This window comes from Rana temporaria, chromosome 2 (assembly GCF_905171775.1).
Source record: "Rana temporaria chromosome 2, aRanTem1.1, whole genome shotgun sequence".
NCBI classification, from domain to species: Eukaryota; Metazoa; Chordata; class Amphibia; order Anura; family Ranidae; genus Rana; species Rana temporaria.
The window spans coordinates 303,681,058-303,707,176 of NC_053490.1; the positions used below are offsets into that span (position 1 = coordinate 303,681,058).

At 43.6% G+C, this 26,119-nt stretch overlaps 1 protein-coding gene and 1 pseudogene across 1 annotated transcript in view; both read right to left on the reverse strand.

Annotated features, from left to right (window-relative positions):
• The window catches only part of KIAA0319L (KIAA0319 like), a 135,898-nt gene that overhangs the window by 46,749 nt on the left and 63,030 nt on the right, over window positions 1-26,119 (reverse strand). The window contains exons 5-10 of the mRNA XM_040337309.1: window positions 25,327-25,555; window positions 13,846-13,947; window positions 8,175-8,272; window positions 4,552-4,639; window positions 4,375-4,467; window positions 1,685-1,817 (exon numbers count right to left, since the gene is read on the reverse strand). Of these exons, the coding sequence (XP_040193243.1) occupies window positions 1,685-1,817; window positions 4,375-4,467; window positions 4,552-4,639; window positions 8,175-8,272; window positions 13,846-13,947; window positions 25,327-25,555 (743 nt within the window). The remainder of the gene's footprint in view (window positions 1-1,684; window positions 1,818-4,374; window positions 4,468-4,551; window positions 4,640-8,174; window positions 8,273-13,845; window positions 13,948-25,326; window positions 25,556-26,119) is intronic.
• Window positions 18,244-18,363, reverse strand: LOC120929824 (annotated as a pseudogene).

Here is a 26,119-nt window from a genome sequence, read left to right on the forward strand (position 1 = left end):
TCTTTGTTTCATCAGACCAGAGAATTTTGTTTCTCATGGTCCGAGAGTCCTTTAGGTGCCTTTTGGCAAACTCCAGATGGGCTGTCATGTGCCTTTTACTGAGGAGTGGCTTCCATCTGGCCACTCTACCAAACAGGTCTGATTGGTGGAGTGCTGCAGAGATGGTTGTTCTTCTGAAAGGTTCTCCTCTCTCCACAGAAAAATGCTGTAGCTAGATCAGAGTGACCATTGGGTTATTAGTCACCTCCCTGATTAAGGCCCTTTGCCCCCGATCACTCAGTTTGGCCGATCGGCCCGCTCTAGGAAGAGTTCTGGTGGTTTCAAACTTCATTTATGGATGAGGCCACTGTGCTCACTGGGACTTTTAAAGCGGCAGAAATTTTCTTTACCCTTCTCCCGATCTCGGAGGTCTACAAATAATGTCTTGGACTTCATGGCTTGGTTTGTACTCTGACATGCACTGTTAACTGTGGGACCTTATAAAGACAGGGGGGGTGCCTTTCAAAATCATGTCCAATCAGCTGAATTTACCACAGGTGGACTCCACTCAAGTTGTAGAAACAACTCAAGGATGATCAGTGGAAACAGAATGCACAATTTTTAGTGTCATGGCAAAGGCTGTGAATACTTTTTACTTTTAACCCCTTAAGGACCGCCACACGAGTATTTACATCGTCAGAATGGCACGGCTGGGCATATGGACGTACAGGTAAATCCCCTCTAAAATGCCCAGCCGTGGGTCGGCATGCTCGCGACCCGGTCCTGTCCTCCGTGACCGCGCCCGCGGGACCCACAGACCCAATCACCGCCGGTGTCCCGCGATCGGGTCACAGACAGGAAGAACGGGGAGAGGTAAGTGTAAACAAACCTCTCCCTGCGCTTCCTAGTGTGGTTGTCACTGATCGTCTGTTCCCTGTGTTAGGGAACGACGATCAGTGACGTCACACGGACAGCCACGCCCCCCCACAGTAAAAACACTCCCTTAGGGCACACTTAACCCCTACAGCGCCCCCTCCCGGTTAACCCCTTTACTGCCAGTGTCATTTTCACAGTAATCAGTGCATTTTTATAGCACTTTTCACTGTGAAAATGACAATAGTCCCACAAATGTGTCAAAAGTGTCCGATGTGTCCACCATAATGTCGCAGTCACGAAAAAAATCGTAGTAAAAATAGTAGTAAATGGTGACTGCCCCAAAAAGTTTGAAAAGATCTGGGTGGCTTGGGTGGCGGCTAGGAGACTGACTGTTTAGTGTGTTTAGTTCTGTTTGTCTGCCCTTTTCCTCCTGGAGCGGTCCTGGGCTTCCCCCTCCTCCCCTGGTCCTTGGTTTGGGATGTGGTGGTTCTCGGCTTCTGGGAGTATTTATCATGTTTGTGGGCCCATTGTAGATGCACATTGTAATGTATGATATGTTTATTACATTTAGCTGACTGGCTGGAGTGGGCTCCTCCCTCCCCTCTCCCTTTCCCTCTCCCCTTCCCCCTTTTTCCTCTCCGCTCTGGATGAGGTACTAGGATGCTTTATACTGAATATGCTTCTCCTTATATCTTTGTAACAACTGTTTGAAGCCTTGTGGCCCTGATCTGTATCATCTGACTTTTATAAGCATGTAATCATTTGTTTCTCTCAATAAATATTCCTTGTGTTAAAAAAAAACAGAGGTGTCAAGTGAAAAGATTCTTACCTAAAGGTATAATTTCCAGGAACAAGATTAGTGAGTTTAAGTATTTCAGTGTCTCCTGTAATTTTCTCCTCCCTTAGTGGGCCCTTTAGCTCCTCCCAGTGGTAGCTAACAATTTTTTCATCATCTGTGCTCTCTGAGGACATTAACAAAAAAGAAACAGAATTGATTATTAACACAACATAAAAAGATACAGCACTCTACATTCTCTTATACATGATCTCCTAGGCAATACCAGTACGTTTATGAACTCTTTTAATACAGTCTTGAAATTTTGCACACCTATACCATTAGAAGAAAATGTCACATTATTTATAATAAACCTATATTAGTTGTTTGTGCAATCAGGTTGCAAAACAAGTAAAGAATATGGCAATTGTATTATTGTTTTTTCATATGTTTGTTATTAAACCCACCCAGTGTCAGCATCACACTGGAAAACCAACCACTGTTCTCGCACAGAACATTGCAGTTGGTGTCTCCAGTGATCTGATTTGCACAGTGCGCCATTCAATAATGCTGCTCTGGGAGCATAAGCAATGTTGAGTGTAATGGGATGTGATGGACTACTGGAAACCTAGACTGATGCACTTTGTGTGAGAGCAGCATTTTGGCCCTCAACCATGCTACCAGCACAAGGCAGTCTTTTACATTTTTGTCCACTTTATTGAAGGAGGAAACCCATTAACTCTGCAAACATTCACAGATTGGGTCTAATACGAACAACAAATTGGCTTACTAGTGGCAAGAAACGAAATCTGCCTCAGAAACCCATTGATTCTATTTACTCCAAGGATGAAGGGGTTTAAAGTGGTTGTAAAGGCTGAAGTTTTTTTTTTTACCTTCATGCATTCTATGCATGAAGGTAAAAAACCTTGTGTGCTGCTCCCCCTAAAACTCAGCTGATCCCCCTCTCGATTCAGTGATATGGCACAGGAGCCTTGACTATGCCTGGTCTCTCTCTCCTTGGCTGACACAGCAGCGGAAGACATTGGCTCCCACTGCTGTCAATCACTGCCAGAGAGCCAATGAGGAGAGAGTGGGGGCAGGGCCAAAACACAGCTCTATGTGTCCTATGGACGCATAGAGCAGGGCTTGGGAGTGGGCATGCACCAGTGCCCTCATATCAAGCGGCTTGCTAATGGGCAAACTGGTCAAGTAGATGGAACCAGGAGTGCTTGTGGGGGACCAGAGAAGAGAATTGGGACTGTTCTGTGCCACACCATTATACAGAGTAGGAAAGTATGACAAAAAAAAAAACATTTAAAGCGGAGGTTCACCCGTACAATATACTTTTTCCCCTTAGATGGATGCTCGTTTTGTCTAGGGGAATCGGCTAGTTGTTTTAAAATATGAGCTGTACTTACGGTTTACGAGATGCATCCTCTCCGTCGCTTCCGGGTATGGGCTGCGGGACTGGGCGTTCCTATTTTGATTGAAAGTCTTCCGAGAGGCTTCCGACGGTCGCATCCATCGCGTCACGATTTTCCGAAAGAAGCCGAACGTCGGTGCGCAGGCGCAGTATAGAGCCGCACCGACGTTCGGCTTCTTTCGGCTACTAGTGACGCGATGGATGCGACCGTCGGAAGCCTCTCGGAAGACTGTCAATCAAGAAGGAACGCCCGCTCCTGAAGACCCATACCCGGAAGCGACGGAGAAGATGCATCTCGAAAACGGTAAGTACAGCTCATATTTTAAAACAACTAGCCGATTCCCCTAGACAAAACGAGCATTAATCTAAGGGGATTGTTTGAAAAAATAGATTAATGGGTGAACTCCCGCTTTAAAGTGATTGTAAAGTCTCTTTATTTTTTTCTTTAAAAATAAAAAACATGTTATACTTACCTGCTCTGTGCAGTGGATTTGCACAGAGCAGCCCCGATCCTCTTCTTCTCGGGTCCTTCACTGGCACTCCTGGCCCATCCCTCCTGTGCTCCCACAGAAAGCAGCTTTCTATGGGGGCACCGAGCCGAGCCACAGCTCCCTGTGTCAATTCAGACATGGAGCCATGGCCCGGCCCTCCCCCTCTCCTTCCCGATTGGTTGACTGACTTTGATTGACAGCAGTGGGAGCCAATGGCACCATGCTGCTGGCTCAGCCAATGAAGAGGAGAGTCCCAGGCAGCTGAGACAATCTTACAACATCTCTTGATCTAGATGGGGCTCAGGTAAGCATATACGGGGCTGAGGGAGGCTGCTGCACACAGAAGTTTTTTTTTATCCTAAAGTGCAAGTTCACCCTTACAGAAAAATCTGTAAGAAAAACTAACACAGGCCCCCCTCCTCGCCACCCCGGTCCCGCTGACAGGACGGGCTATGTGGCTGCCAATTGGTCGGCGCCGCCCATGTGAAAGTACTGACCAATTAGAATGGTCAGCTCAGGGGATTTCTAATCCCCGGACTCCTGGTGCGGACATACCGGGGCTTAGAACTAAAGATTGCCGCTGTTCAGGTCAGCGGGACCAGGGGGTGAGGAGGGGGACCTGTGTAAGTTTACCTTACAGATTTTCCTGTAAAGGTGAACTAACCCTTTAATGTATACAGATAAAAAAAAAAACAAAAAAAAAAACACCTGCCTTTACAATCACGTTAATTGAATTTTTTGATTAAAAACCTTCCTTTGACCTTCGAACACAAAGAAATGTGTGTTGACAAAAGAAGGCATGGAAGGCGGTCTATCATGTTTATACTTACGGCTGCCATCTATGACAGTAGAGGTAGTGGGCAATGAGATTTCTTGGTAGCGAGGAGACACAATTGCTACCGGAGGCTGATTTACTCGTGGCTCTGTAAGAAAATAGTCATAAATATTACAAACATATCCTATTCATTCACCACTAGCAAATTAAGAAATGATAACTGGACACTCACTGGGCTTGACGGTAACATTCACAAACCCCTCTCCATGTGCATTTTCACCTTCCACAATTACCTTGAACTCGTATAAACCTGCTGTAAGCTTGTGAAGAAGAAGAAAAAATAATAGTATTATCTAAACAGAAAGGTTGCATTCACATACCCCATTTAGACCAAGCTGTCATGGCCAAAGGCTGACAGACACACAGTTGTGATGTATATACACACAGACTGGAAGACATCGTTAGTCACAGCCTGGGACGTATCAAGACAGACTTAAAATGAAGGCCAGACATAAAATGTGTCTGTATTAATGACGCAAAAGATACATCCCCTCTTTGAAAATCCAAATCAAGTTTTGAGCAAATGAATAACAGTAGTTGTATGAGATTTTTGATTAAAATGGTTACAGCTTGGTGAATGAATAGGCAGGGCCTAATTTAGAATGGTTACAGCTTGGTGAAGGAATAGGCAGGGCCTCATTTAGAATGGTTACAGCTTGGTAAAGGGATAGACAGGGCCTCATTTAGAATGGTTAAAGCTTGGCAAAGGGATAGGCAGGGCCTCATTTAGAATTGTTACAGCCTGGTGAATGAATAGGCAAGGCCTAATTTAGAATGGTTACAGCCTGGTGAAAGAATAGGCAGGGCCTAATTTAGAATGGTTACAGCTTGGTGAAGGAATAGGCAGGGCCTAATTTAGAATGGTTACAGCTTGGTGAAGGAATAGACAGGGCCTAATTTAGAATGGTTACAGCTTGGTGAAAAAATAGGCAGGGCCTAATTTAGAATGGTTACAGCTTGGTGAAGAAATAGGCAGGGCCTAATTTAGAATGGTTACAGCTTGGTGAAGGAATAGGCAGGGCCTAATTTATCATGGTTACAGCTTGGTGAAGGAATAGACAGGCCCTAATTTAGAATGGTTACAGCTTGGTGAAAAAATAGGCAGGGCCTAATTTAGAATGGTTACAGCTTGGTGAAGGAATAGACAGGGCCTAATTTAGAATGGTTACAGCTTGGTGAAAAAATAGGCAGGGCCTAATTTAGAATGGTTACAGCTTGGTGAAGAAATAGGCAGGGCCTAATTTAGAATGGTTACAGCTTGGTGAAGGGATAGGCAGGGCCTCATTTAGAATGGTTACAGCATGGTGAAGGAATAGACAGGGCCTAATTTAGAATGGTTATAGCTTGGTGAAGGAATAGGCAGGGCCTAATTTAGAATAGTTACAGCTTGGTGAAGGAATAGGCAGGGCCTCATTTAGAATGGTTACAGCTTGGTGAAGGAATAGGCAGGGCCTCATTTAGAATGGTTACAGCTTGGTAAAGGGATAGACAGGGCCTCATTTAGAATGGTTAAAGCTTGGCAAAGGGATAGGCAGGGCCTCATTTAGAATTGTTACAGCCTGGTGAATGAATAGGCAAGGCCTAATTTAGAATGGTTACAGCCTGGTGAAGGAATAGGCAAGGCCTAATTTAGAATGGTTACAGCTTGGTGAAGGAATAGGCAGGGCCTAATTGTTACAGCTTGGTGAAGGAATAGGCAGGGCCTCATTTACAATGGTTACAGCTTGGTGAAGGAATAGGCAAGGCCTAATTTAGAATGGTTACAGCTTGGTGAAGGAATAGGCAGGGCCTAATTTAGAATGGTTACAGCATGGTAAAGGGATAGGCAGGGCCTAATTTAGAATGGTTACAGCTTGGTGAAGGAATAGGCAGGGCCTAATTTAGAATGGTTACAGCTTGGTGAAGAAATAGGCAGGGCCTAATTTAGAATGGTTACAGCTTGGTGAAGGAATAGGCAGGGCCTCATTTAGAATGGTTACAGCATGGTGAAGGAATAGACAGGGCCTAATTTAGAATGGTAATAGCTTGGTGAAGGAATAGACAGGGCCTAATTTAGAATGGTTACAGCTTGGTGAAGGAATAGACAGGGCCTAATTTATCATGGTTACAGCTTGGTGAAGGAATAGACAGGGCCTAATTTAGAATGGTTACAGCTTGGTGAAAAAATAGGCAGGGCCTAATTTAGAATGGTTACAGCTTGGTGAAGAAATAGGCAGGGCCTAATTTAGAATGGTTACAGCTTGGTGAAGGGATAGGCAGGGCCTCATTTAGAATGGTTACAGCATGGTGAAGGAATAGACAGGGCCTAATTTAGAATGGTTATAGCTTGGTGAAGGAATAGACAGGGCCTAATTTAGAATGGTTACAGCTTGGTGAAGGAATAGACAGGGCCTCATTTAGAATGGTTACAGCATGGTAAAGGGATAGACAGGGCCTCATTTAGAATGGTTACAGCTTGGTGAAGGAATAGGCAGGGCCTCATTTAGAATGGTTACAGCTTGGTAAAGGGATAGGCAGGGCCTCATTTAGAATGGTTACAGCTTGGTAAAGGGATAGACAGGGCCTCATTTAGAATGGTTACAGCTTGGTGAAGGGATAGACGGGCCTAATTTAGAATGGTTACAGCCTGGTGAAGGAATAGACAGGGCCTAATTTAGAATGGTTACAGCCTGGTGAAGGAATAGGCAGGGCCTAATTTAGAATGGTTACAGCTTGATGAAGGAATAGACAGGGCCTATTATATATATATATATATTTTTTTTTAAATAAAAAATTTCCTCAGTTTAGGCCGATACATATTCTTCTACATATTTTTTGGTAAAAAAAAAAAATCACAATAAGCGTTTATTGATTGGTTTGCACAAAAGTTATAGCATCTACAAAATAGGGGATAGTTTTATGGTATTTGTATTAATATTTTTTTTTTTACTAGTAATGGCAGCGATCAATGACTGCGACATTATGGCGGACACATCAGACACTTTTGACACCATTTTGGGACCATTGTAATTTTTACAGCGATCAGTGTTATTAAAATGCACTTATTACTGTGTAAATGACACTGGCAGTGAAGGGGTTAACCTGTAGGGGACGCTGAAGGGGTTAAGTGTGTCCTTGGAAATGATTCTAACTGTTAGGGGGCTTGGCTATAAGTAACATGTCACTGATCGCTGTTCCAGATGACAGGGAACAGACGATCAGTGACATGTCACTAGGAGGAACGGGGAGATGTTGTGTTTACATTGACATCTCCCGGTTCTTCAGCTCTGTGACCCGATCCCGGGACACCGGTGGCAAATTAAAGGGGATGTACCTGTATGCCCATTTGCCCAGCCGTGCCATTCTGTCGATGTAAAAAGGCATGCAGTGGTCCTTAAGCGGTTAAGGGCCAGTTCACACCATAGAAACGCATGCATGCCAGATGCTTTTCTGCATGCGTGTTTTTGACGCGCTTTTGATGTGTTCCAGTGCATTTTTTGTTGGTTCTTGATGCAGTCCAGTGCAGTCCAATTTTCTTGGTTGCAGGCTGGTTGGTGAGTTGAGCTGGGACTTTCTTTGGATTTGTTTTGCATGTGTCCTTACTGCAAAGGCCAGTGGGCACTTGTTTAAACATGGCTCATGTGTTAATGAGACCTTAGTATGTGTGGATTATAAATGACAGTAAGTAATGTAGACTTGTCAGAGAAGGAGTGCATGTTTAATGTAAGAAAACCATGCACCATGATATAAGTAAGGAATATTTGTCTGCCATTGGAACAGAAGTATAATGTGCTACAGATTAAGATCTGTCCTCACCTTTGACAACTTGAGTGACTGTGCGTGCTTCCCCTCCATTTCTCCGCTGTAATCTGTAGGATGAGTAATCAGCCTCCAATCATACGTATATACTTTTCCTATATAGGAATGGAAAAAAATACTAAATAAATACACGCCAATGTTGTGGTATCCTTTTAGATTAAATCTTTAGACTGTAGGCTCCTACAAGGAGTAAGGCAAATCAATGCTTTCATTAACTTCTCTTGCAATCAATATCCAATTTCGATACCCAACACAAACTATACCCAACATACAAAATGAAGACTGATAGCACACCCCTTACAGCACAGGTGTCAAACACAAGGCCCGCGGGCTGAATCTGGCGTCCAGGCCATTTCACGTGGTCCTCGCACCGCCAGCCCTCCTCTGGTCCTCCTCCAGACTCTTACTTTCTGCTTTTAAGCAACGCATCCAGCTTCTTCCCAGCAGCAGCATAAGGAATGGGGGGTGCACTGTGATGCAAAGGAGAGTGGGGGACTCAACTTCTGATGGTGGGTTGGCTCTTAACATCCAATATAAGGGGAGGGGATGCACTGGACATCTAATCTTACAGATACAAGCGGCCCTTTTGAGGGCAATCCTAATGCTGATGCGGCCCACAATGAAATTGAGTTTGACACCCCTGCCTTACAGGATATGTAAAAGCATGCTAGCCAAGTTCTTTTAGTGGAGACATGTGGAAGGACCTGGCAGAGCACAGTAGATAATCATGAAGTCATGCATAAAATATACCAGAATGACTAGCAATTTTAAGGATTTATTTAAATGTTGTTCTCCAGTATACATATCATTTTAGAAGGATGAGAAAACATATTTGTGCAACACAGCTGCAACTAGGTGTCCGTACAATATTTAGTGACTTTGTTCTAGAAGCATTGTGGTCCCCAATTTAATACAATAGGTACACAGAAACGTTTTCCACACTCCATAGGATTAGAAGAATAGCATTCTGTGTACACAGGTAGCACATGGTGTAATGGATCACCGGTCAGTGCAATAACTCCTGGCATATAAAACAATTACAAAAACCTAACCATCCATGTAAAATCTAGAATCTTTTTTAATGCAGAAACAGATTTCTATACCCTAAAATTACAGGTTTGTAATCATACAGCAGCTCACAGACATTTTTTTCTTAGGGGGTACAAAAAAAAAAAAATCTAAAAAGGGTGCTGGATGGAGGCACGGGACAACCCATGGCTCAAATTTTAAACGATTCAGCAGGAATGTATACATGTATGGCTAGCTTATGTGCTCCAATGGAAAAAAATCCCCAGTAGGGGTTCTAACCCCTTACCACTCTACTCAAAACCAAAAAAATGAAACTTTTGGCTTTAGATACAATTCAATTATTCTACATATTTTATTATATTATAATATATCCAATTCCTGTTAAAGGCATGGTGACCCTATTAGGTATATTTCCAATGACAGATTTTATAGTGTATTTCAAATTTAAAAATAAATTGCTATCTGTCGGTGTGAAGAAGGATGTACACCTTTAGCATACCCTTTGTAAACAAAAAAGGATACCCCTTTTTAGAAACAAAAAAAATCAATAAAATGGGACTTTTATATGAGATATGTGCGGCAACAGAAACACAGTCAATATAAAAATGTTTATTGCTAAATAATGATTACATAACAGGTTAGAAAAATCCATTCAGAGGTTTGTTTCCATAATGACAACATGTAACAAACATTGTATGTAAACAAGACTGGCAACAACAATAAATGATACATTGTATAATAAATATATGTCCGCTGCGCATCAAGATAATACATTGTAGGAGATTATATATATATATATATATATATATATATATATATATATATATATATATATATATATATAATCTCAGCCATTCTAGATGACAAGGACCATCTCAGAAATCTTATAGAGATAAAGACCCAGATTCTCAAAGACTTACGACGGCCGCCGTCGTAAGTCCGAATGGCCGCCGTCGAATCTTTGCGCCCGAATCATAGAATCAGTTACGCATAGATTTGGCCAAGATACGAGCGGCGCAAGTCTCCTACGCCGTCGTATCTTGGGGTGCATATTTACGCTGGCCGCTAGGTGGCGCTTCCGTTGATTTCCGCGTTGAATATGTAAATGAGCAAGATACGCCGATTCACGAACATACGTACGCCCGTCGCAATTAGTTACGCCGTTTACGTTAGACATACGCCGGCGTAAAGATAAAGCAGGTTTCTAGGTGGCGCATTCGTACGTGAATGGGGCTGTGCGTAGGTTACTTTCACGTCACAGGCATTGAGCCGGCGTATCTTTGGGCGTAAATACGACGTGATACTGAGCATGCGCGCGCATGCGCCGTTCGTTCGGCCATGCATCCACATGGGGTCACGCTTAATTTAAATACAACATGCCCATGACCTGCCTACTTTGAATTACGCGCGCTTACGCCGGCCGATTTACGGTACGCCGCCGTAACTTAGGACGCAAGTGCTTTGTTAATACAGCACTTGCCTCTCTAAGTAGCGGCGGCGTAGCTTAAATAAGATACGCTACGCCCGCACAACATAAAGCCGCCCTACGTGAATCTAGGCCAAAATCTGTATAAAGAGTTCCCAGGACCCGCGGGCGCACTTACGAGGCACGCACGCTGGGCGGCAAATTTAAAGGGACGTACAGGTACGCCCATTTGCCTGCCTGTGCCATTGTGTAGACGTAAATGTGCGTGTGCTGGTCGCCAAGCGCTTAAAAATCTCCATAGGAAACGTTTCAATAATTCTACAGGTTGCATGTTTTGAGTTACAGAGGAGGTCTAGGGCTAGAATTATTTCTCTCGCTCCAACGATTGCGACAATACCTCACATATGCGTTCGCTTCTGCGCACAAGCTTGTCGGGACGGGGCACTTTTTCTTAATTATTTTACTTTATTTTTTTTATTTTGACACGGTTTTAAAAAAAATAAAATATAATAGTTTGGGTCACTTTTATTCCCATTACAAGGAATGTAAACAGCCTTGTAATAAAAAAAAAGCATGACAGGTCCTCCTAAATATGAGATTTGGGGTCAAAAAGACCACAGATCTCATATTTACAGTAAAATGCAAAGCCACTGAGTGAGAAGGATCCGATCTCCTCCGCTGCTGCCAACGACTCTGGTATGTTGCCTAGGGCACCAGAGAGCAGTGGGAGGGGGGCCCGTCTCCCGCCACCAATAAAAAGGATCTTGCAGTGTTTATCCACCAGAGACCACTTTTATCTGAAAGAGGACAGCCCGCTCTTGAAGAGGGTACCGGGGATATGGTAGCTAGCTGCTACCATAACAACGAAGCCATACTGTTCTCTCCTACCTATGCACTCTGTGCAATCTCTCCAACAATCCTTTTCCTCTCTCTGATTACTACCTTATTAGTTTCACTCTCTCCTTGTCTTCCACCTCCTCTCCCTCTAGAAAGATTTCAACCAATATAAATCTGACCTACAAAAATATAATTCCTGCCTCCAAACTGCCAAGCAGACTTATTTTATCACTTTCATTTAGAACTTCTCATCCAGTCCCCATCAATTCTTCTCTACCTTCAACTGTGTGTGTGTGTGTGTGTGTGTGTGTGTGTGTGTGTGTGTGTGTGTGTGTGTGTGTATATATATATATATATATATTATATATATATATATATATATATATATATATATATATATATATATATATATATATATATATATATATATATATATATATAGATATAGATTTAAAGGGACAGTACTGAAAACCCACAAGTCTGTTACATCAGCACACTGGTTTTAACAGTTCCAAAAATTACATGCAAAGATAAAATCTTTTTATATAAACAGTCAGTTTGGCAAGTTTTTATTATTTTTTTAGATTACGTCACAGTTATTTTTTTTATATTTATCTGGTTGGCAATATGGCTCCTGCTACGCATTTCCAGACTTTGCTGGTTGGCAAAATGGTGGCGGTTGCAACCCAGTGTACACAATGGTATATAAGGAAATAAGATGATTAGGGACGAAACACGTCAGAGGCCGAGTCAATGGCTTCATCACGCTAAACCATAAGTGAGGTTGAGACGCATGGTTATAAGGTGATGCACATTTCCTAAAATTTCTTAAGTGGACAACAAACTGTATACCTACAAGCCATACAACATTGTGCATGGGTTAAAGTGCACTGATCCAAGTGAGTGTATTATTTGGATTTTAATAACATTTGAATCTTTTAAAGTGCAGTTATGGCCTAGTTTTGATTTGAGCTTTGAATATCTGAGGATCCAGATACCTTGATCTAAACCAAAATTACTCAAAGCACAAGTCTACACTGAACACATTGCAGAAAATTGAGTCCCATCACCCACTGAAGAGCAAGCTCAGAGATGACAGAACTCAAAAGCATAAGGCTAAGGGGACAGCACATTGCTGCAACACGCAGCAAAGCTTTTGGGTTACCGCAACGTGTGACAATGCAGCATGTATATGTCACAATAAGTGCCATGGCAATGCACCATGGAAAGGCACCTGTGCTTCCCACCAATGCATCACAACCATTCACAATGATATGCCTTGTGATACGCAATTTAAAAAGGCCACATGCCCTAAATTTTCCTGCATTAAAGTGTACTACACTCCATTTAATTTAAATTAAATTTAAACACTGCAATGTGCCTCAATGCATAGCACAAAACCATGTGTGCACATTGCAATCAGGTGTGAATTGATCCTTAGAATGTCACAACCAGCAACAAGTTGAAGGACCAGAAAAAGAAACACCTTAACCACTTGCTTACTGGGCACATATACCCCTTCCTGCCCAGGCGAAATTTTAGCTTACGGCACTGCGTCGCCTTAACTGACAATTGCGCGGTCGTGTGACGTGGCTCCCAAACAAAATTGACGTCCTTTTTCCCCAACAAATAGAATTTTCTTTTGGTGGTATTTGATCACCTCTTTTATTTTTTGCGCTACAAACAAAGAGCGACAATTTTGAAAAAAATAAAATAAATAAACACAATATTTTTTACTTTTTGCTATAATAAATATCCCAATTAAAAAATAAATACATTTCTCAGTTTAGGCAGATACGTATTCTACATATTTTTGGTAAAAAAAAAAGTAATAGCGGCAATCTGTGATTTTTATTGGGACAGCGACATTATGGCGGACACATCGGACACTTTTGACACATTTTTGGGACCATTCACATTTATACAGCGATCAGTGCTATAAATATGCACCGATTACTGTATAAATGTGACTGGCAGGGGGCGAGGAAGGGGTTAAATATGTGCCCTGCATAGTAGTGAGGAGGTTAAAGGGGTTGTAAAGGTTTGTTTTTTTATTTTCTAAATAGGTTCCTTTAAGTTAGTGCATTTTTGGTTCACTTACCTTTTGCTTCGATTTCCCTTCTAAATGTTTTTTTCTTTGTCTGAATTTCTCACTTCCTGTTCCTCCTCAGTAAACTTGTTAAACCCCTTTAACATACTGTAGCTTTGAACATTTATGGGCATCAAGTCTGGACATGCATTAGCTAAATATGCATAGAATAAGTTAAAGAGGTACTCAGCAGACACTCCAGGCAATAGCTTATTTCATGAGGAAACATTTAGGGGTTCCTGAGTATGTCCACAATACATCTACATATCCATACACACTGAAATTACCTTCAGGAGGCTCTGGAACAACAAAGGCATTCAGTTGGACTTCGTTTTTTGGCAAGGTGATTTCAGCACTGCCCCCAGCAGACACCACGAGCTTGATTGTGACTGGAGAAAGACACACAGATATTCAATTGAGATCTTTACATTGACAATCCAAGATCTTCAACAATGCGTAATGTACAGTTTTTCTCTGCTATAGCCAAGCTCGAAAATAAATTGGTCATGCGATTTCTGTTAAAGTGGAGTAACAGAGTTTAAACTGACTGCTCCTCCCCTTCGGTAGACATTATATGACCACAACATTTAGACTATCACACAGGTAACCAACACTGAAGGGGTCGGGGGGTGGCATTTTCTCCAGTTTACCCCCTCTATTAAGCTGGCCATAGATGATTAAACTGCTTTCATTCTGCAAAAAAAAAAAAAGCAATGGATTCCTCCATCCACACATGGGTGAATCCCCTCCGCTAGGACATTGTATTCTAACAGCGCTGTTAGAAGAAGATGATCAGTGGCTACAGCTGCTTATCAACAAAAGCCTTCCAACTTGTTCATTTGCCAAAAGTTGATCTAACGATTGACTTCTGTTGAACATGGATAGCCACACACTTAACGAAATTCAGCCGGTCCCCAGCTAAACTAGCCAAATTTCAATACATCGGTGGCCACCTTTAACTCCTCTTTATTTATCCATCCCAGTAAAACTGTTTACATAGATTTAGTTAACATTTGAGAATAAGTCCAATTTAAACTAGGCGCTACCCCATATCAGCTGGACTAACAATATCTTCTGACATGGAATGTTTAAACAAACAGAACTGTTCAATGAAAAGTAAATAAAAGGATAAAGATTACCATGGAATATCAACCAGCAGTTATTTGAGTTGGCATAACACAAAACAAATACTTTCATTCAACAATGGCGGCTGTATTAAAAGCGGATTGTAGGCTCGTAATGCTAATATAATTTTTGCAGTTTTGTCTTTAAGAATACTTTGTCAGCCAGGAATCTTTTTCTTGTTAAGTTCCCCATGACAGCAACAATACTACTGGTAAATTCATATTATAGACCACCTTTAACTGCAAACGTTTATAGCAGAAATCTGCCCAGGAGGCCCAGTGCAATTTTACAATTTGAATTATGTTTTAATTTAAAAAATATTTTCGAAGTGTCTTTTTTCTGGACGCTAGTGCTGCTTTTGCATATCTCTCAATGAAGCTGGTCTAGGGGGAAGTTGATGGTAGCATCCTCATACATGAAAGGTGCGATGCTGGCCTCTCAGGGGGTGGTTTGGTGACTGGTGTTGTAATGCGTATAAGCTTAAATGCCCCTTTCACACGGGGCGGATAAGTAATGATCAGACGTGCACGACGGTCAGGAGTAATTCTTGACCATTCCTCTTTACAGAACTGTTTCAGTTCAGCAATATTCTTGGGATGTCTGGATGCGAATCGCTTTCTTGAGGTAATGCCACAGCATCTCAATCGGGTTGAGGTCAGGACTCTGAGGCCGCGTATACACGGTCGGTCAAAACCGATGGAAACGGACTGAAGGACCGTTTCATCGATCCAAACCGATGGTGTGTGGGCCCCATCGGTCAGTTATCCTTCGGTCAAAATTTTTAGAACTTGCTTTAAAATTGAACCGATAGTATGCAAATGCATCGGTTAAAAACCTGCGCATGCTCAGAATCAAGTGGACACATGCTTGGAAGCATTGAACTTCATTTTTCTCAGCACGTCGTTGTGTTTTACGTCACCGCGTTGCACTCGATCAGTTTTTTAACTGATGGTGTGTAGGCACATCAGACCATCAGTCAGCTTCATCGGTTAACCGATGAAAACGGTCCTTCGGACCATTCTCATCGGATGGACTGATCGTGTGTACGCGGCCTGACTGGGCCACTCCAGAAGGCGCATTTTCTTCTGTTTAAGCCATTTACTTCTATGCTTTGGGTCGTTGTCCTGTTGCAACACCCATCTTCTGTTGAGCTTCAGCTGGTGGACAGATGGCCTTAAGTTCTCCTGCAAAATGTCTTGATAAACTTGGGAATTCATTTTTCCTTTGATGATAGCAATCCGTCCAGGCCCTGACGCAGCAAAGCAGCCTCAAACTATGATGCCCCCACCACCATACTTTACAGTTGGGATGAGGTTTTGATGTTGGTGTGCTGTGCCTCTTTCTCTACACATAGTGTTGTGTGTTTCTTCCAAACAACTCAACTTTGGTTTCATCTGTCCACAGAATATTTTAACAGTACTGCTGTGGAACATCCAGGTTCTCTTGTGCAAACTGTAAACGTGCAGAAAACAGGATTTTTTGTACTCAGCGTAAAATCCTTTTCTCTGAGTCCATGGACGGACACAGTTCCTTAAAACTTGACAAGTGGGTTATGTTCCCTGTTTACAGGAGAGGACTAGGCAGAAACATGTTAGATAATTAAATACATGTTACATTAACAGAGTTGAACAGCACCGCCCGACATTAACCCTCCTCCCTGCAGTATGCAGCCTCAGTTTGTAACAAGCAGTACAAACCTAAAAGGAGGAGTGGGTGCCGAGTCCGTCCATGGACTCAGAGAAAAGGATTTTACGGTGAGTACAAAAAATCCTATTTTCTCTTATCGTCCATGGACGGACAACTCCTTAAATCTTGACAAGTGGGACGTCCCCAAGCAGTTTTTAAAAAAAGAGGGGTAGGAGCAGCATCAGTAAAACCAATTGTAACTTCACCCCAAAACAAGCAGAGCTCTTCAACGGAGGAGGTGCAACTTTAAACAGCCGCCTCCAAAACCTAGCGGCCGAAAGAAGCATCAAAAGATGCACTCACAGCAACCATGTAAATTCTGGAAAAGGCGAGAACGGACGACCAAGTCGCCGCCTCACACACCTGTGAGACCGACGCATGATGTCGGAAAAAAAACCAAGAAGCACCAATTGCCCTGGTCGAAAGTGCCGTGACCAGAAAGGGGGGACCCGCCCCCTTAGAGCATAGACCTGTATGACGGTCTGCCTGATCCACTGAGAAATGGTGGTCGACGAGACCGCCAGGCCCTTTTGTGGACCAGACACTGACACAAAAGAGAGTCAGATCTCCGAAACAGGGGCCGTAGCAGGCAGGTACACCCGCAAGGCGCGTACCATGTCCAAAGTATGTAGCGCAACCTCCTTAGGATGCGCCGGCCGAGGACACAAGGATGGAAGTACAATGTCCTCGTTAAGGTGAAATGAACGAAGCCACCTGAACGGAAGAAGGGAAGGTCGCAGGCGCACCACCACCTAATCCTTATGGAGGATCAAGCATGGCGGCTTGCAAGACAAGACCGCCAACTCAGAAACCCTTCTAACAGAGATAAAGGCCACTAAAGGGGCCACCTTCTGAGATAGTGTCAAGAGAAAAATCTCTCTGATGTTTCCAAAAGGAAGGTTCCTGAAGAACCGAGAGCACCAGAGTCAAATCTCATGAGGGAAGAGGTGGGCCAAGAGGGGAAAGTATATGACAAACCCCCTGCACAAAAAGGTACCCACCAGGGAACGGGCCGCAAAAAGCCACTGAAAGAACACAGCCAAGGCTGAAATCTGCCCCCAAACGGTGCTTTAAGCAATGTTTAGATCCACTCCGAGCTGTAAAAACAGCAGGACCCTGGACACCGAGTACGTCCGTGGACGTCACTCCATCTCTTCGCACCAAGAGATGTAGGCCTTCCCGGTGCGACGGTAGATCCTCCGGAAGAAGGCTACTGTGCCCTCAGCATGGTTAAGAATGATGACCGAGTTGGACAGACCCCGGTCTCTTAAAGTCTGGCTTCCAATAGCAATGTTGAGCAAGTCAGTGACTGTACAACAGGAGGAAGTATGGGACCTCGGGACAGATGGACCTCCCGCCCTAGCAACCGCCAGGATACCTCCTCTACCAGGCGCCCGATATCGGCGTACCAAGGACGCCGAGGCCAATCTGGAGCGATTAGAATCATAGGAATCCCCTCAGCCTCCACTCTGTGGAGCAGCCGAGGAAGCAACTACGATGGAGGAATGGCATAAAGACGCCGTTACAGACGCCGCAGGGCTACCAGCGCGACTGACGCGTCTGTACAAGATCACTAGACCTGGCCACTAACTTTGACGCCCTTGTGGTGGAGAAGAGCGGCCAGGAGATCCATGCCCTGTGAGACTCACCTCCTGCAAGGGAGCGGAAACACCCCCAAGCACAAAGACCAGTCGCCCTGGTCCAGCTTCCGGCGACTCCAGTAGTCCGCCTGCCGGTATACCTGATGGCAGACCAAAGCCACGTCCGTGGCGTTGTACGGCTGAATCCAGATCGGACAACCTTGCAACCTCTTCGACCACGAGGGAAAGCATAGCCTAATCGCCCAAAATAGTAGGACAATGAACGGTAGACAGGGTCCACAGCACCTGATATTCCCAGGCGGTCTCCCACCCAGGTACTAACCAGGCCCGACCCTGGGTAGCTACCGAGATCAGACAAGAGCAGGCGTATTCAGGGAGGTGGTGGCCGTAAGCCCACGCAAGTCTAGCGACTCAGGGCCGACTGGACCCCCCAGGTGCCCCCACAACCCGTGAGGCTGGCGTCCGTCGTAAACACTGACCACTGGAAGGAAGAAACAACTTTCCAGGCTGAAGAGTCGGGGATCTCCGTCACTAACTAAGAGAGACTCTGACTAGGTGGCGGACCAGAATCTGATGATTTCAGAGACAAGAGATCTTTACCACCTGGACAGTATTTCCCCTGGAAAACCCGAGTGTGGAACTGGGCATACAGTACCGCCTCGAAGGAGGCTACCCACAGGCCCCAGACCTGCATGCACCCAGAGAGAAGACCGATTGCATGATGCCAATACCTTCACTGCAAACTGAAGAGTCTGCAATTTATCCAGGGGAAGAAGGACCTTCGCCACCGAGGAGTCCGGATCAACCCTAGATACTCCAACGCCGAGTCGGAACCAGGACCGACTCCAAAAGTTTAACACCCACCCGGATCTTCAGAGGGTCTGAATGGCTATAAACACATCCACTAGGTCTGAGACAGAAGCTGCTCTCAGAAAAAAGTCGTTTAAGTAGCCCACGAGGCAAAGCCTTGCTGTCCCACAAAGTTAGGATAAGTGCAAACTCCTAGGTGAAAACCCTTGGTGCTGACGCCAGATCAAAATAGAGGGCCACAGACTGACAGGGCCCCTCCCCCATCACGAAGTACAGAAACCTCTGTGACCTGTGCAAAATGGGACATGCATGTATGCGTACCTGATGTCCGAGGACGCCAGAACGTCCCCCGGATGGAGCGCAGCTACCACCGAACTAATGGATTACATGCGGAACTTCCCAGACGTTCACAAAGGTATTCAGGGCCTGAGGCCCATAGAAAACCCCAAACCTCTCGTCCTGCAGGAAAGGTAAAATTCCCCCACAGCTCAGCAAGTCCCACACTGCCCAAGGCAGACCGACGAGTCGGGAGAGGAAGACACGAGGAAAGAACTCTGTTCTGTGGATAGGAGGAAACCCTATATAGTACTCCGAAGAGACCACCTCGCAGACCCACTGGTCGGAGAGCAGGGAGGTTCACCGAATTCTGAACCTACCAGCCGCCCCCCCACCTAGAGACAGGAGGGAAAGCTACATACAATGGCGGGATTTGGGTGCCGGCGTGATCGGCTTACGCACCCAGGGACGGATTAGTCCCCCAGCTGAGCCTTTGTCAGCCTTGGAGGGCTGCCCTTTAATAATACATACACATAGTGTGTATGTATTATATGTAGGTGTATGCACACCCTTCGCCACCGAGCAATGCAGCAAAGGGAAAGGAGCAGGGAAGGGAGGAGAAGCGGACCCCCGAACCCCAGGAATGCCCAGCCGTACCAACCCACCGAATCGGGAGGGACTGTACTTACCCGTCCGAGCGAGGACCCGCTGACGCATTCCTGACAGAACTACAACAGCAATGGAGGTAGCTGTCGGCCCGGTCCACTGTGAGTAAAAAAACACCACAGCCCAGTCATATGTGGACCTCGGAGCAAAGCTCACCGGCCACCCCAGGAGTCACGGGGTATGGCGTGGCAGACCCAGTCTCTTTGCAAAGGTGTGCCCACGCTTGCTGGTCGGAATGAGTAGACTACAAGGATCTATATTATCCAGTCTGTCTCTCAGCCGACAGTTGAAAGAAGATTCTTCAAGAAAAAGTAAAATAAAATAAAATTTCTCCTCAGGGCGCTGGGCCCAAAGGGAGCCATACGTCCTTCTCCTTGCTAGGCAGAATGAAACTGAGGCTGCATACTGCAGGGAGGAGGGTTATGTCTGGAGGAACCGCCCCCTGGGCGGGGCTGTTCAACTCTGTTAATGCAACATGTATTTAATTATCTAACATGTTTCTGCCTAGTCCTCTCCTGTAAACAGGGAACGTAACCCACTTGTCAAGATTTAAAGAGCTGTGTCCGTCCATGGACGATAAGAGAAATGTTTTTTTTTTTGGACAGCAGTGGCTTCCTCTGTGGTATCCTCCCATGAAATCCATTCTTGTTTAGTGTTTTACATATTGTAGATGTTAGCATATGCCAGAGACTTTTGTACATTTTTAGCTGACACTCTAGGATTCTTCTTCACCTCATTGAGCAGTCTGCGCTGTGCTCTTGCAGTCATCTTTACAGGACAGCCACTCCTAGGGAGAGTAGCAGCAGTGCTGAACTTTTTCCATTTATAGACAATTTGTCTTACCATGGACTGATGAACAGCAAGGCTTTTGGAGATACTTTTATAACCCTTTCCAGCTTTATGCGGGTCAACAATTCTTAAATCGCAGGTCTTCTGAGAGCTCTTTTGTGCGAAGCACCATTCACATCAGGCAATGCTTCTTGTGAAAAGCAAACCCAGAACTGGTGTGTGTTTTTTATAGGGCAGAGCATCTGTAACCAACACCTCCAATCTCATTTCATTGATTGGACTCCAGTTGGCTGAAACCTCACTCCAATTAGCTCTTGGAGATGTCAATAGTCTAGAGCAGGCGAGGGCAAACTCGGCCCTCCAGCTGTTTTGAAACTACAAGTCCCATGAGACCTTGCAAGACCCTGACAATCACAGGCATGACTCGCAGAGGCAGAGGCATGATGGAATTTGCAGTTTCACCACAGCTGGAGGGCCGAGGTTGCCCACCCCTGGTCTAGAGGTTCACATACTTTTGCCACCTGCACTGTGAATGTTTACGGTGTGTTCAATAAAAACAAGGTAACATTTAATTCTTTGTGTGTTATTAGTTTAAGCAGACTGTGATTGTCTATTGTTGTGACTTAGATGAAGACCAGATCAAATTTTATGACCAATTTGTGCAGAAATCCATATCATTCCAAAAGGGTTCACATACTTTTTATGGCAACTGTATGTGCAAGGCTTAAAAATACATACAATACATGTATATATTAGGAATGCCACCCTCTAATATACAACATACTTATAATTTAAAAAATGTGATCTAGACTATTTACATATTTTAAACAATGCTTTCACCACTTGTGATTAGATTTAGGTGATAATTTATAAGATTTATGCTTCTTTTAGTACTGCATACATTTTTATTCTGACTGATAATAGATGTTCATATGCATTCCTCAAATCTCATAGGGCATGTAAAAGAGTGACCAAAAACGCTCAATTTGGTTGATGAAATGCATTAAGAGCTCTCCAGTGTAAAACACGAGGCAGGAAGGAAATATAGAAGAAAGTGAATAAAATACATACTTGTTCTTTTTAAGTTTAATTTGAGCTTGGCAAACGGATAATGTAAGGGCAGGGGAATTGCTTTGTTTGAATAAAAGGGTACAGAAAACAAAAAGTCTTCCACAAAGAAGACAATGAATTGCAGGACATGAAAGAGCTGAAACAATAAAAAAGGATCCTGAATAATTAATTATTAGCTATAGGGTTGCCTTCTGGCCAGGAATATAGGAAAAACAGGTTCTTTCTCAGGAACAATGGAATGCACTAGAGCTTCTGGCTTCTCCTATCCAGTTAAACACAATGTAGAGGAAGGCCCTGTAGATAAAAAATATTTCTAGCCTCCTGTAGTGCTATGCCTCTGAATAAATTGCTTTGAACCTGCTGAACATGCTTTTCAAGACAAGTCCACCTGTCACTGCAAAATAGATGCTGAAATAAAAAAACTTTGCAATGCTCAAAAACCACTGGTTTATTGGTTTAAGCCCTGGTTCACACTGGTGCATTTTGACATGCGATTTGACATGTCAAATCGCATGTCAAATCCGCCGCATTTGCCAGCAATGGCACGTCCTAATCGGTGCGACGCCGTATCTGCGGCGCTGCACCGATTTCAAAAAGTAGTTTCTGTACTACTTTTGCGATTTTGGGACGCGATTTACATTGACATCTGTGCAGAAACCTGCATCGATGTCTCTGAAATCATGGCCGAAATCGGGAGTGACAAGCGGAAGTGAAATCGTGCGAGTTCAGCTGTACTCGCACGGCTTCATTCCCACAGCCCAGTGTGAACCCGGGCTTAATCTATGTATTTACATCTTTTGATTTGAATACATGGATGGCGGAGTGAACATGCAACTGAATTTCAGAAACACATAAAGACTTATGAGAGAAAGAGCTGGGAACACACAGCTCAAAGCCACTTGTGAGGATCTGATGAGCTGCTGAAGAGACCCGGGTGCCTGCCTTGTTCCGCAGCCAGGGAAATTCAATGGAAACAAAGAAGAATGGCGGCACATCCGGAATTGAAATCAAGTTTTTTTATTGAAAGTCCCTAAAATCAAGCAAACATGACAAACATCAATCCAAAAAAGGTGCTCAGTGGATGCGTTTCACATAGACGTGCTTGGATGAGTAAGCACATCTGTGTGAAACGTGTCCACTGAGGACCTTTTTTGGATTGATGTTTGTCATGTTCGCTTGATTTTAGGGACTTTCAATAAATTCTTTAGATTCTACTTACGGATGTTTCGTCATTATGCTTTGTTTACAAATAAAGACCTATGCCTAGTATACACGATAAAAAAATACAGATGAAAAATACAGATTTCGAATCGAGTATTGTACTGTTTTCTGATTATTAGTACACAGCTTTCGAGAGCTGATCACGACAGTATATCTGAAATTATCCAAAGGGACAAGCATGAAAAATGTTCTCATACGATACCAGAACGAGCGATTTTCATTTTGGCCAGGTTCACATATGTGCAGCCGTGGGTTTCTGCATGGGGTCCGATGCGTGTCTGGTCACCGGTTCAGGTGCGATTCAGGTCCGAATTGTTGCCTGAATTCACATCTGAACCGGACCCATTAGAAATCAACTCCTCGGCTGCCCTGGACCTGTGTGAACCAACTCCATTGAGAGCCGGTAACACTCACCTGTCATGCGAATTGGATTCTGGCAAATCCAAATCCAATTTGCATATATGTGAACCCAACCTTACTCAGTACAGTATTAGTAAGCAAGATAGCGTATGCTCAGAAATGAAAGATTACGGGAATACATTACATCATTTTTGTTTTCTTGGGAGAGTGCATGTGATCAGCACAGGACGAATCAGCACTGTCCAAAGGATCAGGGGTCCTGCATTCTCATAAAATAATTGTGGGAGAATAAAAACTCCTCCTACAAGCTTTAACCAGACACTGATAGAAGTCACAAGACTGCTATATACTGACAAAGAGAAAAGGTATTTAGCAGTTTATATTTACAAAAATAATTGCGTTTCCATGTTCTGTGTAGTGTGGGAGACCAGATATAGTGAATGCAGGGTTGTGGGTTTTATAACGCTTTAAAAGTGTTTGTAATGGCATTTTTTTATTTAAAATAATAAATATGTTATACCCAGCTGCTCTGTGGAGTGGTGTTGCACAGAACAGGACCAAACCTCCTCTTCTGGGGTCTCCTGCCAGTGAAGTCAGCGCCCCCCGTTTCTATGTCTTTCCCCACTGCTTGGAAGACACGCAGGCTCTATCTGACACACACTTATTTGGCCCTCCCCTGCTTTTTGCTCACAGGATCTGACTGGCAGCATCAGGAGCCATTGGCGCCCGCTGCTCTCAGCCAAGCTTGTGTGAGTGGGGAGAGGAAAGAAAACTGACAGACGGGTACAGGCAGGCATTTTGGGAGGGGGAAGGGCACAGAAAGAGGCAAAACATTTTCTACCTTAAAGCGATTGTAAAGTCTTGTTTTTTTTAAAAATAAAACAAACATGTTATACTTCCCTCCTCTGTGCAGTGGTTTTGCAAAGAGCAGCTTGGATCCTCCTCTTTTTGGGAGCTTCTTTGGTGCTCCTGGCACCTCCCTCCTGTCGAGTGGCCCCACAGCAAGTTGCTTGTTATGGGGGCACCTGAGCCGAGTCACAGCTCGCTGTGTCCATTCAGAAATGAAGCTGCAGCCCGACCTTGCCCCCTCTTTACCCTGATTGGCTGATTGATTTTGATTGACAGCAGCGGGAGCCAATGGCACTGGTGCTGTGCCTCAGCCAATCAGGAGGGAGAGTCTCGGATGGCCGAGACACTCATGGACATTGCTGGACAGAGATGGGGCTCAAATAAGTATTAAGGGGTGCAAAGAATGCATTAAGATTAAAAACATTTTAACTTTAATGCAGCGAATGCAACCAGGTAAAAAAACGATGATAAGGGCGTGGGAAGTACCATTTGAAATTGTGTCCTTACAGGAGGTCTCCAACTTACAAGCCAACCTCAATGCACCATTTATCTGGGCTACTACGTGCCCAATGAGGTTTAGTATTCATAAAAGGTAAAGTTGTGCACTTGGTGGCTAAAAACATACATGAACCATACATACTAGGAGGAGAACAGCTGGGGGAATCAATAGTGGAGAAGAATCTGGCTGTTCTGGTAGATCGTAGACTTGTGCAATGCCAAGCTATAGCTAAAGTAAAATCCTTTCTTGTAATAAAAGAGGTATAGATAAATATAATGAACTTGGTGTTGAGTTATTCACTTTCAGGTCATTACAGAGGACAAGGGGGCACTCTTTACGTCTGGAGAAAAAGAGATTTAACCTTCACATACAGAAAGGCTTTTTCACAGTAGTGACTGTGAAAATGTGGAATACACTCCCTCAAGCACTAGTTCTGGCCGCCAGGGGTAGCTGATCCAGGGAGAATTGGATTGCTTTCTGGGGTATCAGAAATTATTTTATTTCCCCCACAGGAGTGAATTAGACCGTGCTTTATTGTTTGTTTGTTTTTTGCCTACCTTTGGAACACGTTTGGGTATAGGAAAGTGTATATGGAGGTTTTTTTTTTTGTGGGCGTTTTTTAATTGGTTGAACTATATGGACTTGTGTCTTTTTTAACCTGACTAACTATGTAAAAAATCTATTCCAGGAAGTATCATTTAAAAAATGTACCACATTCACACCAAAGTTAATCAAAACCACCATCAAGGAAGCATTGCAAAAATTGATGAACTGTATACAGTATATACAGAGATGTTAAACACAATAAAACTTACCTGGTGTTGTAGTTATGGTAGTTGTAGGAACTGGAGTTGGATGTGCGCTTGTATTGCTTGGTATTAAGAATGGTGCTGATGGTACTGATGTGACTGTATTTTCTTCACCAATGTCTTGCAAAGCTTCAGATGGCAGTGAAATTGTGGAATTGATAATAGCAGATGGCCTCGTTGTAAGGGGACTCTGAGGTAATGGCAATGTGCTAGGCATTAATGGTGGTGCATGTAGCTAGAATGACATAAGGATAAGCATAAAGTATATACATATACAATAAAACAGTATAGCTGAATAACATTTTCACAAAATGAAAATATGAAACAATATTTCTAAAATCGTGAAAAGAGATAAAAATGTTTGAGATCATATCCAGCCCTAACAATTAATCATTTTAATATGCATGCAAAGCCTATGATCCCCATTACACGACATGTAATTATAATATAATTAATAGCAGTTGGTAATCTTATCTTATGAAAAGTTGTAGTCTACATCAGTGTTTTTTATCTCATCTAAAATGAAGTAAAATTGGCAAAAAAAATAAGAAGTTCAATGTTCTTCTACTTCCAAGTGATATTTTGTACTATGTACGCTGTCATAAAGGTTGTCAAAACGTTAAGGCTACACTCACACTGGTAGTTCCTGCTTTTAGCTTTTCTAGACAGAAGTTAAAGTGATTCTAAAAGGTGCAAAAGTTTTTTTTACCTTAATGTATTCTATGCATTACAGTAAAATGTATTCTGCATGCAGCTATACTCTCCAGCCCCCCTAAATACTTACCTGAGCTCAATCTTG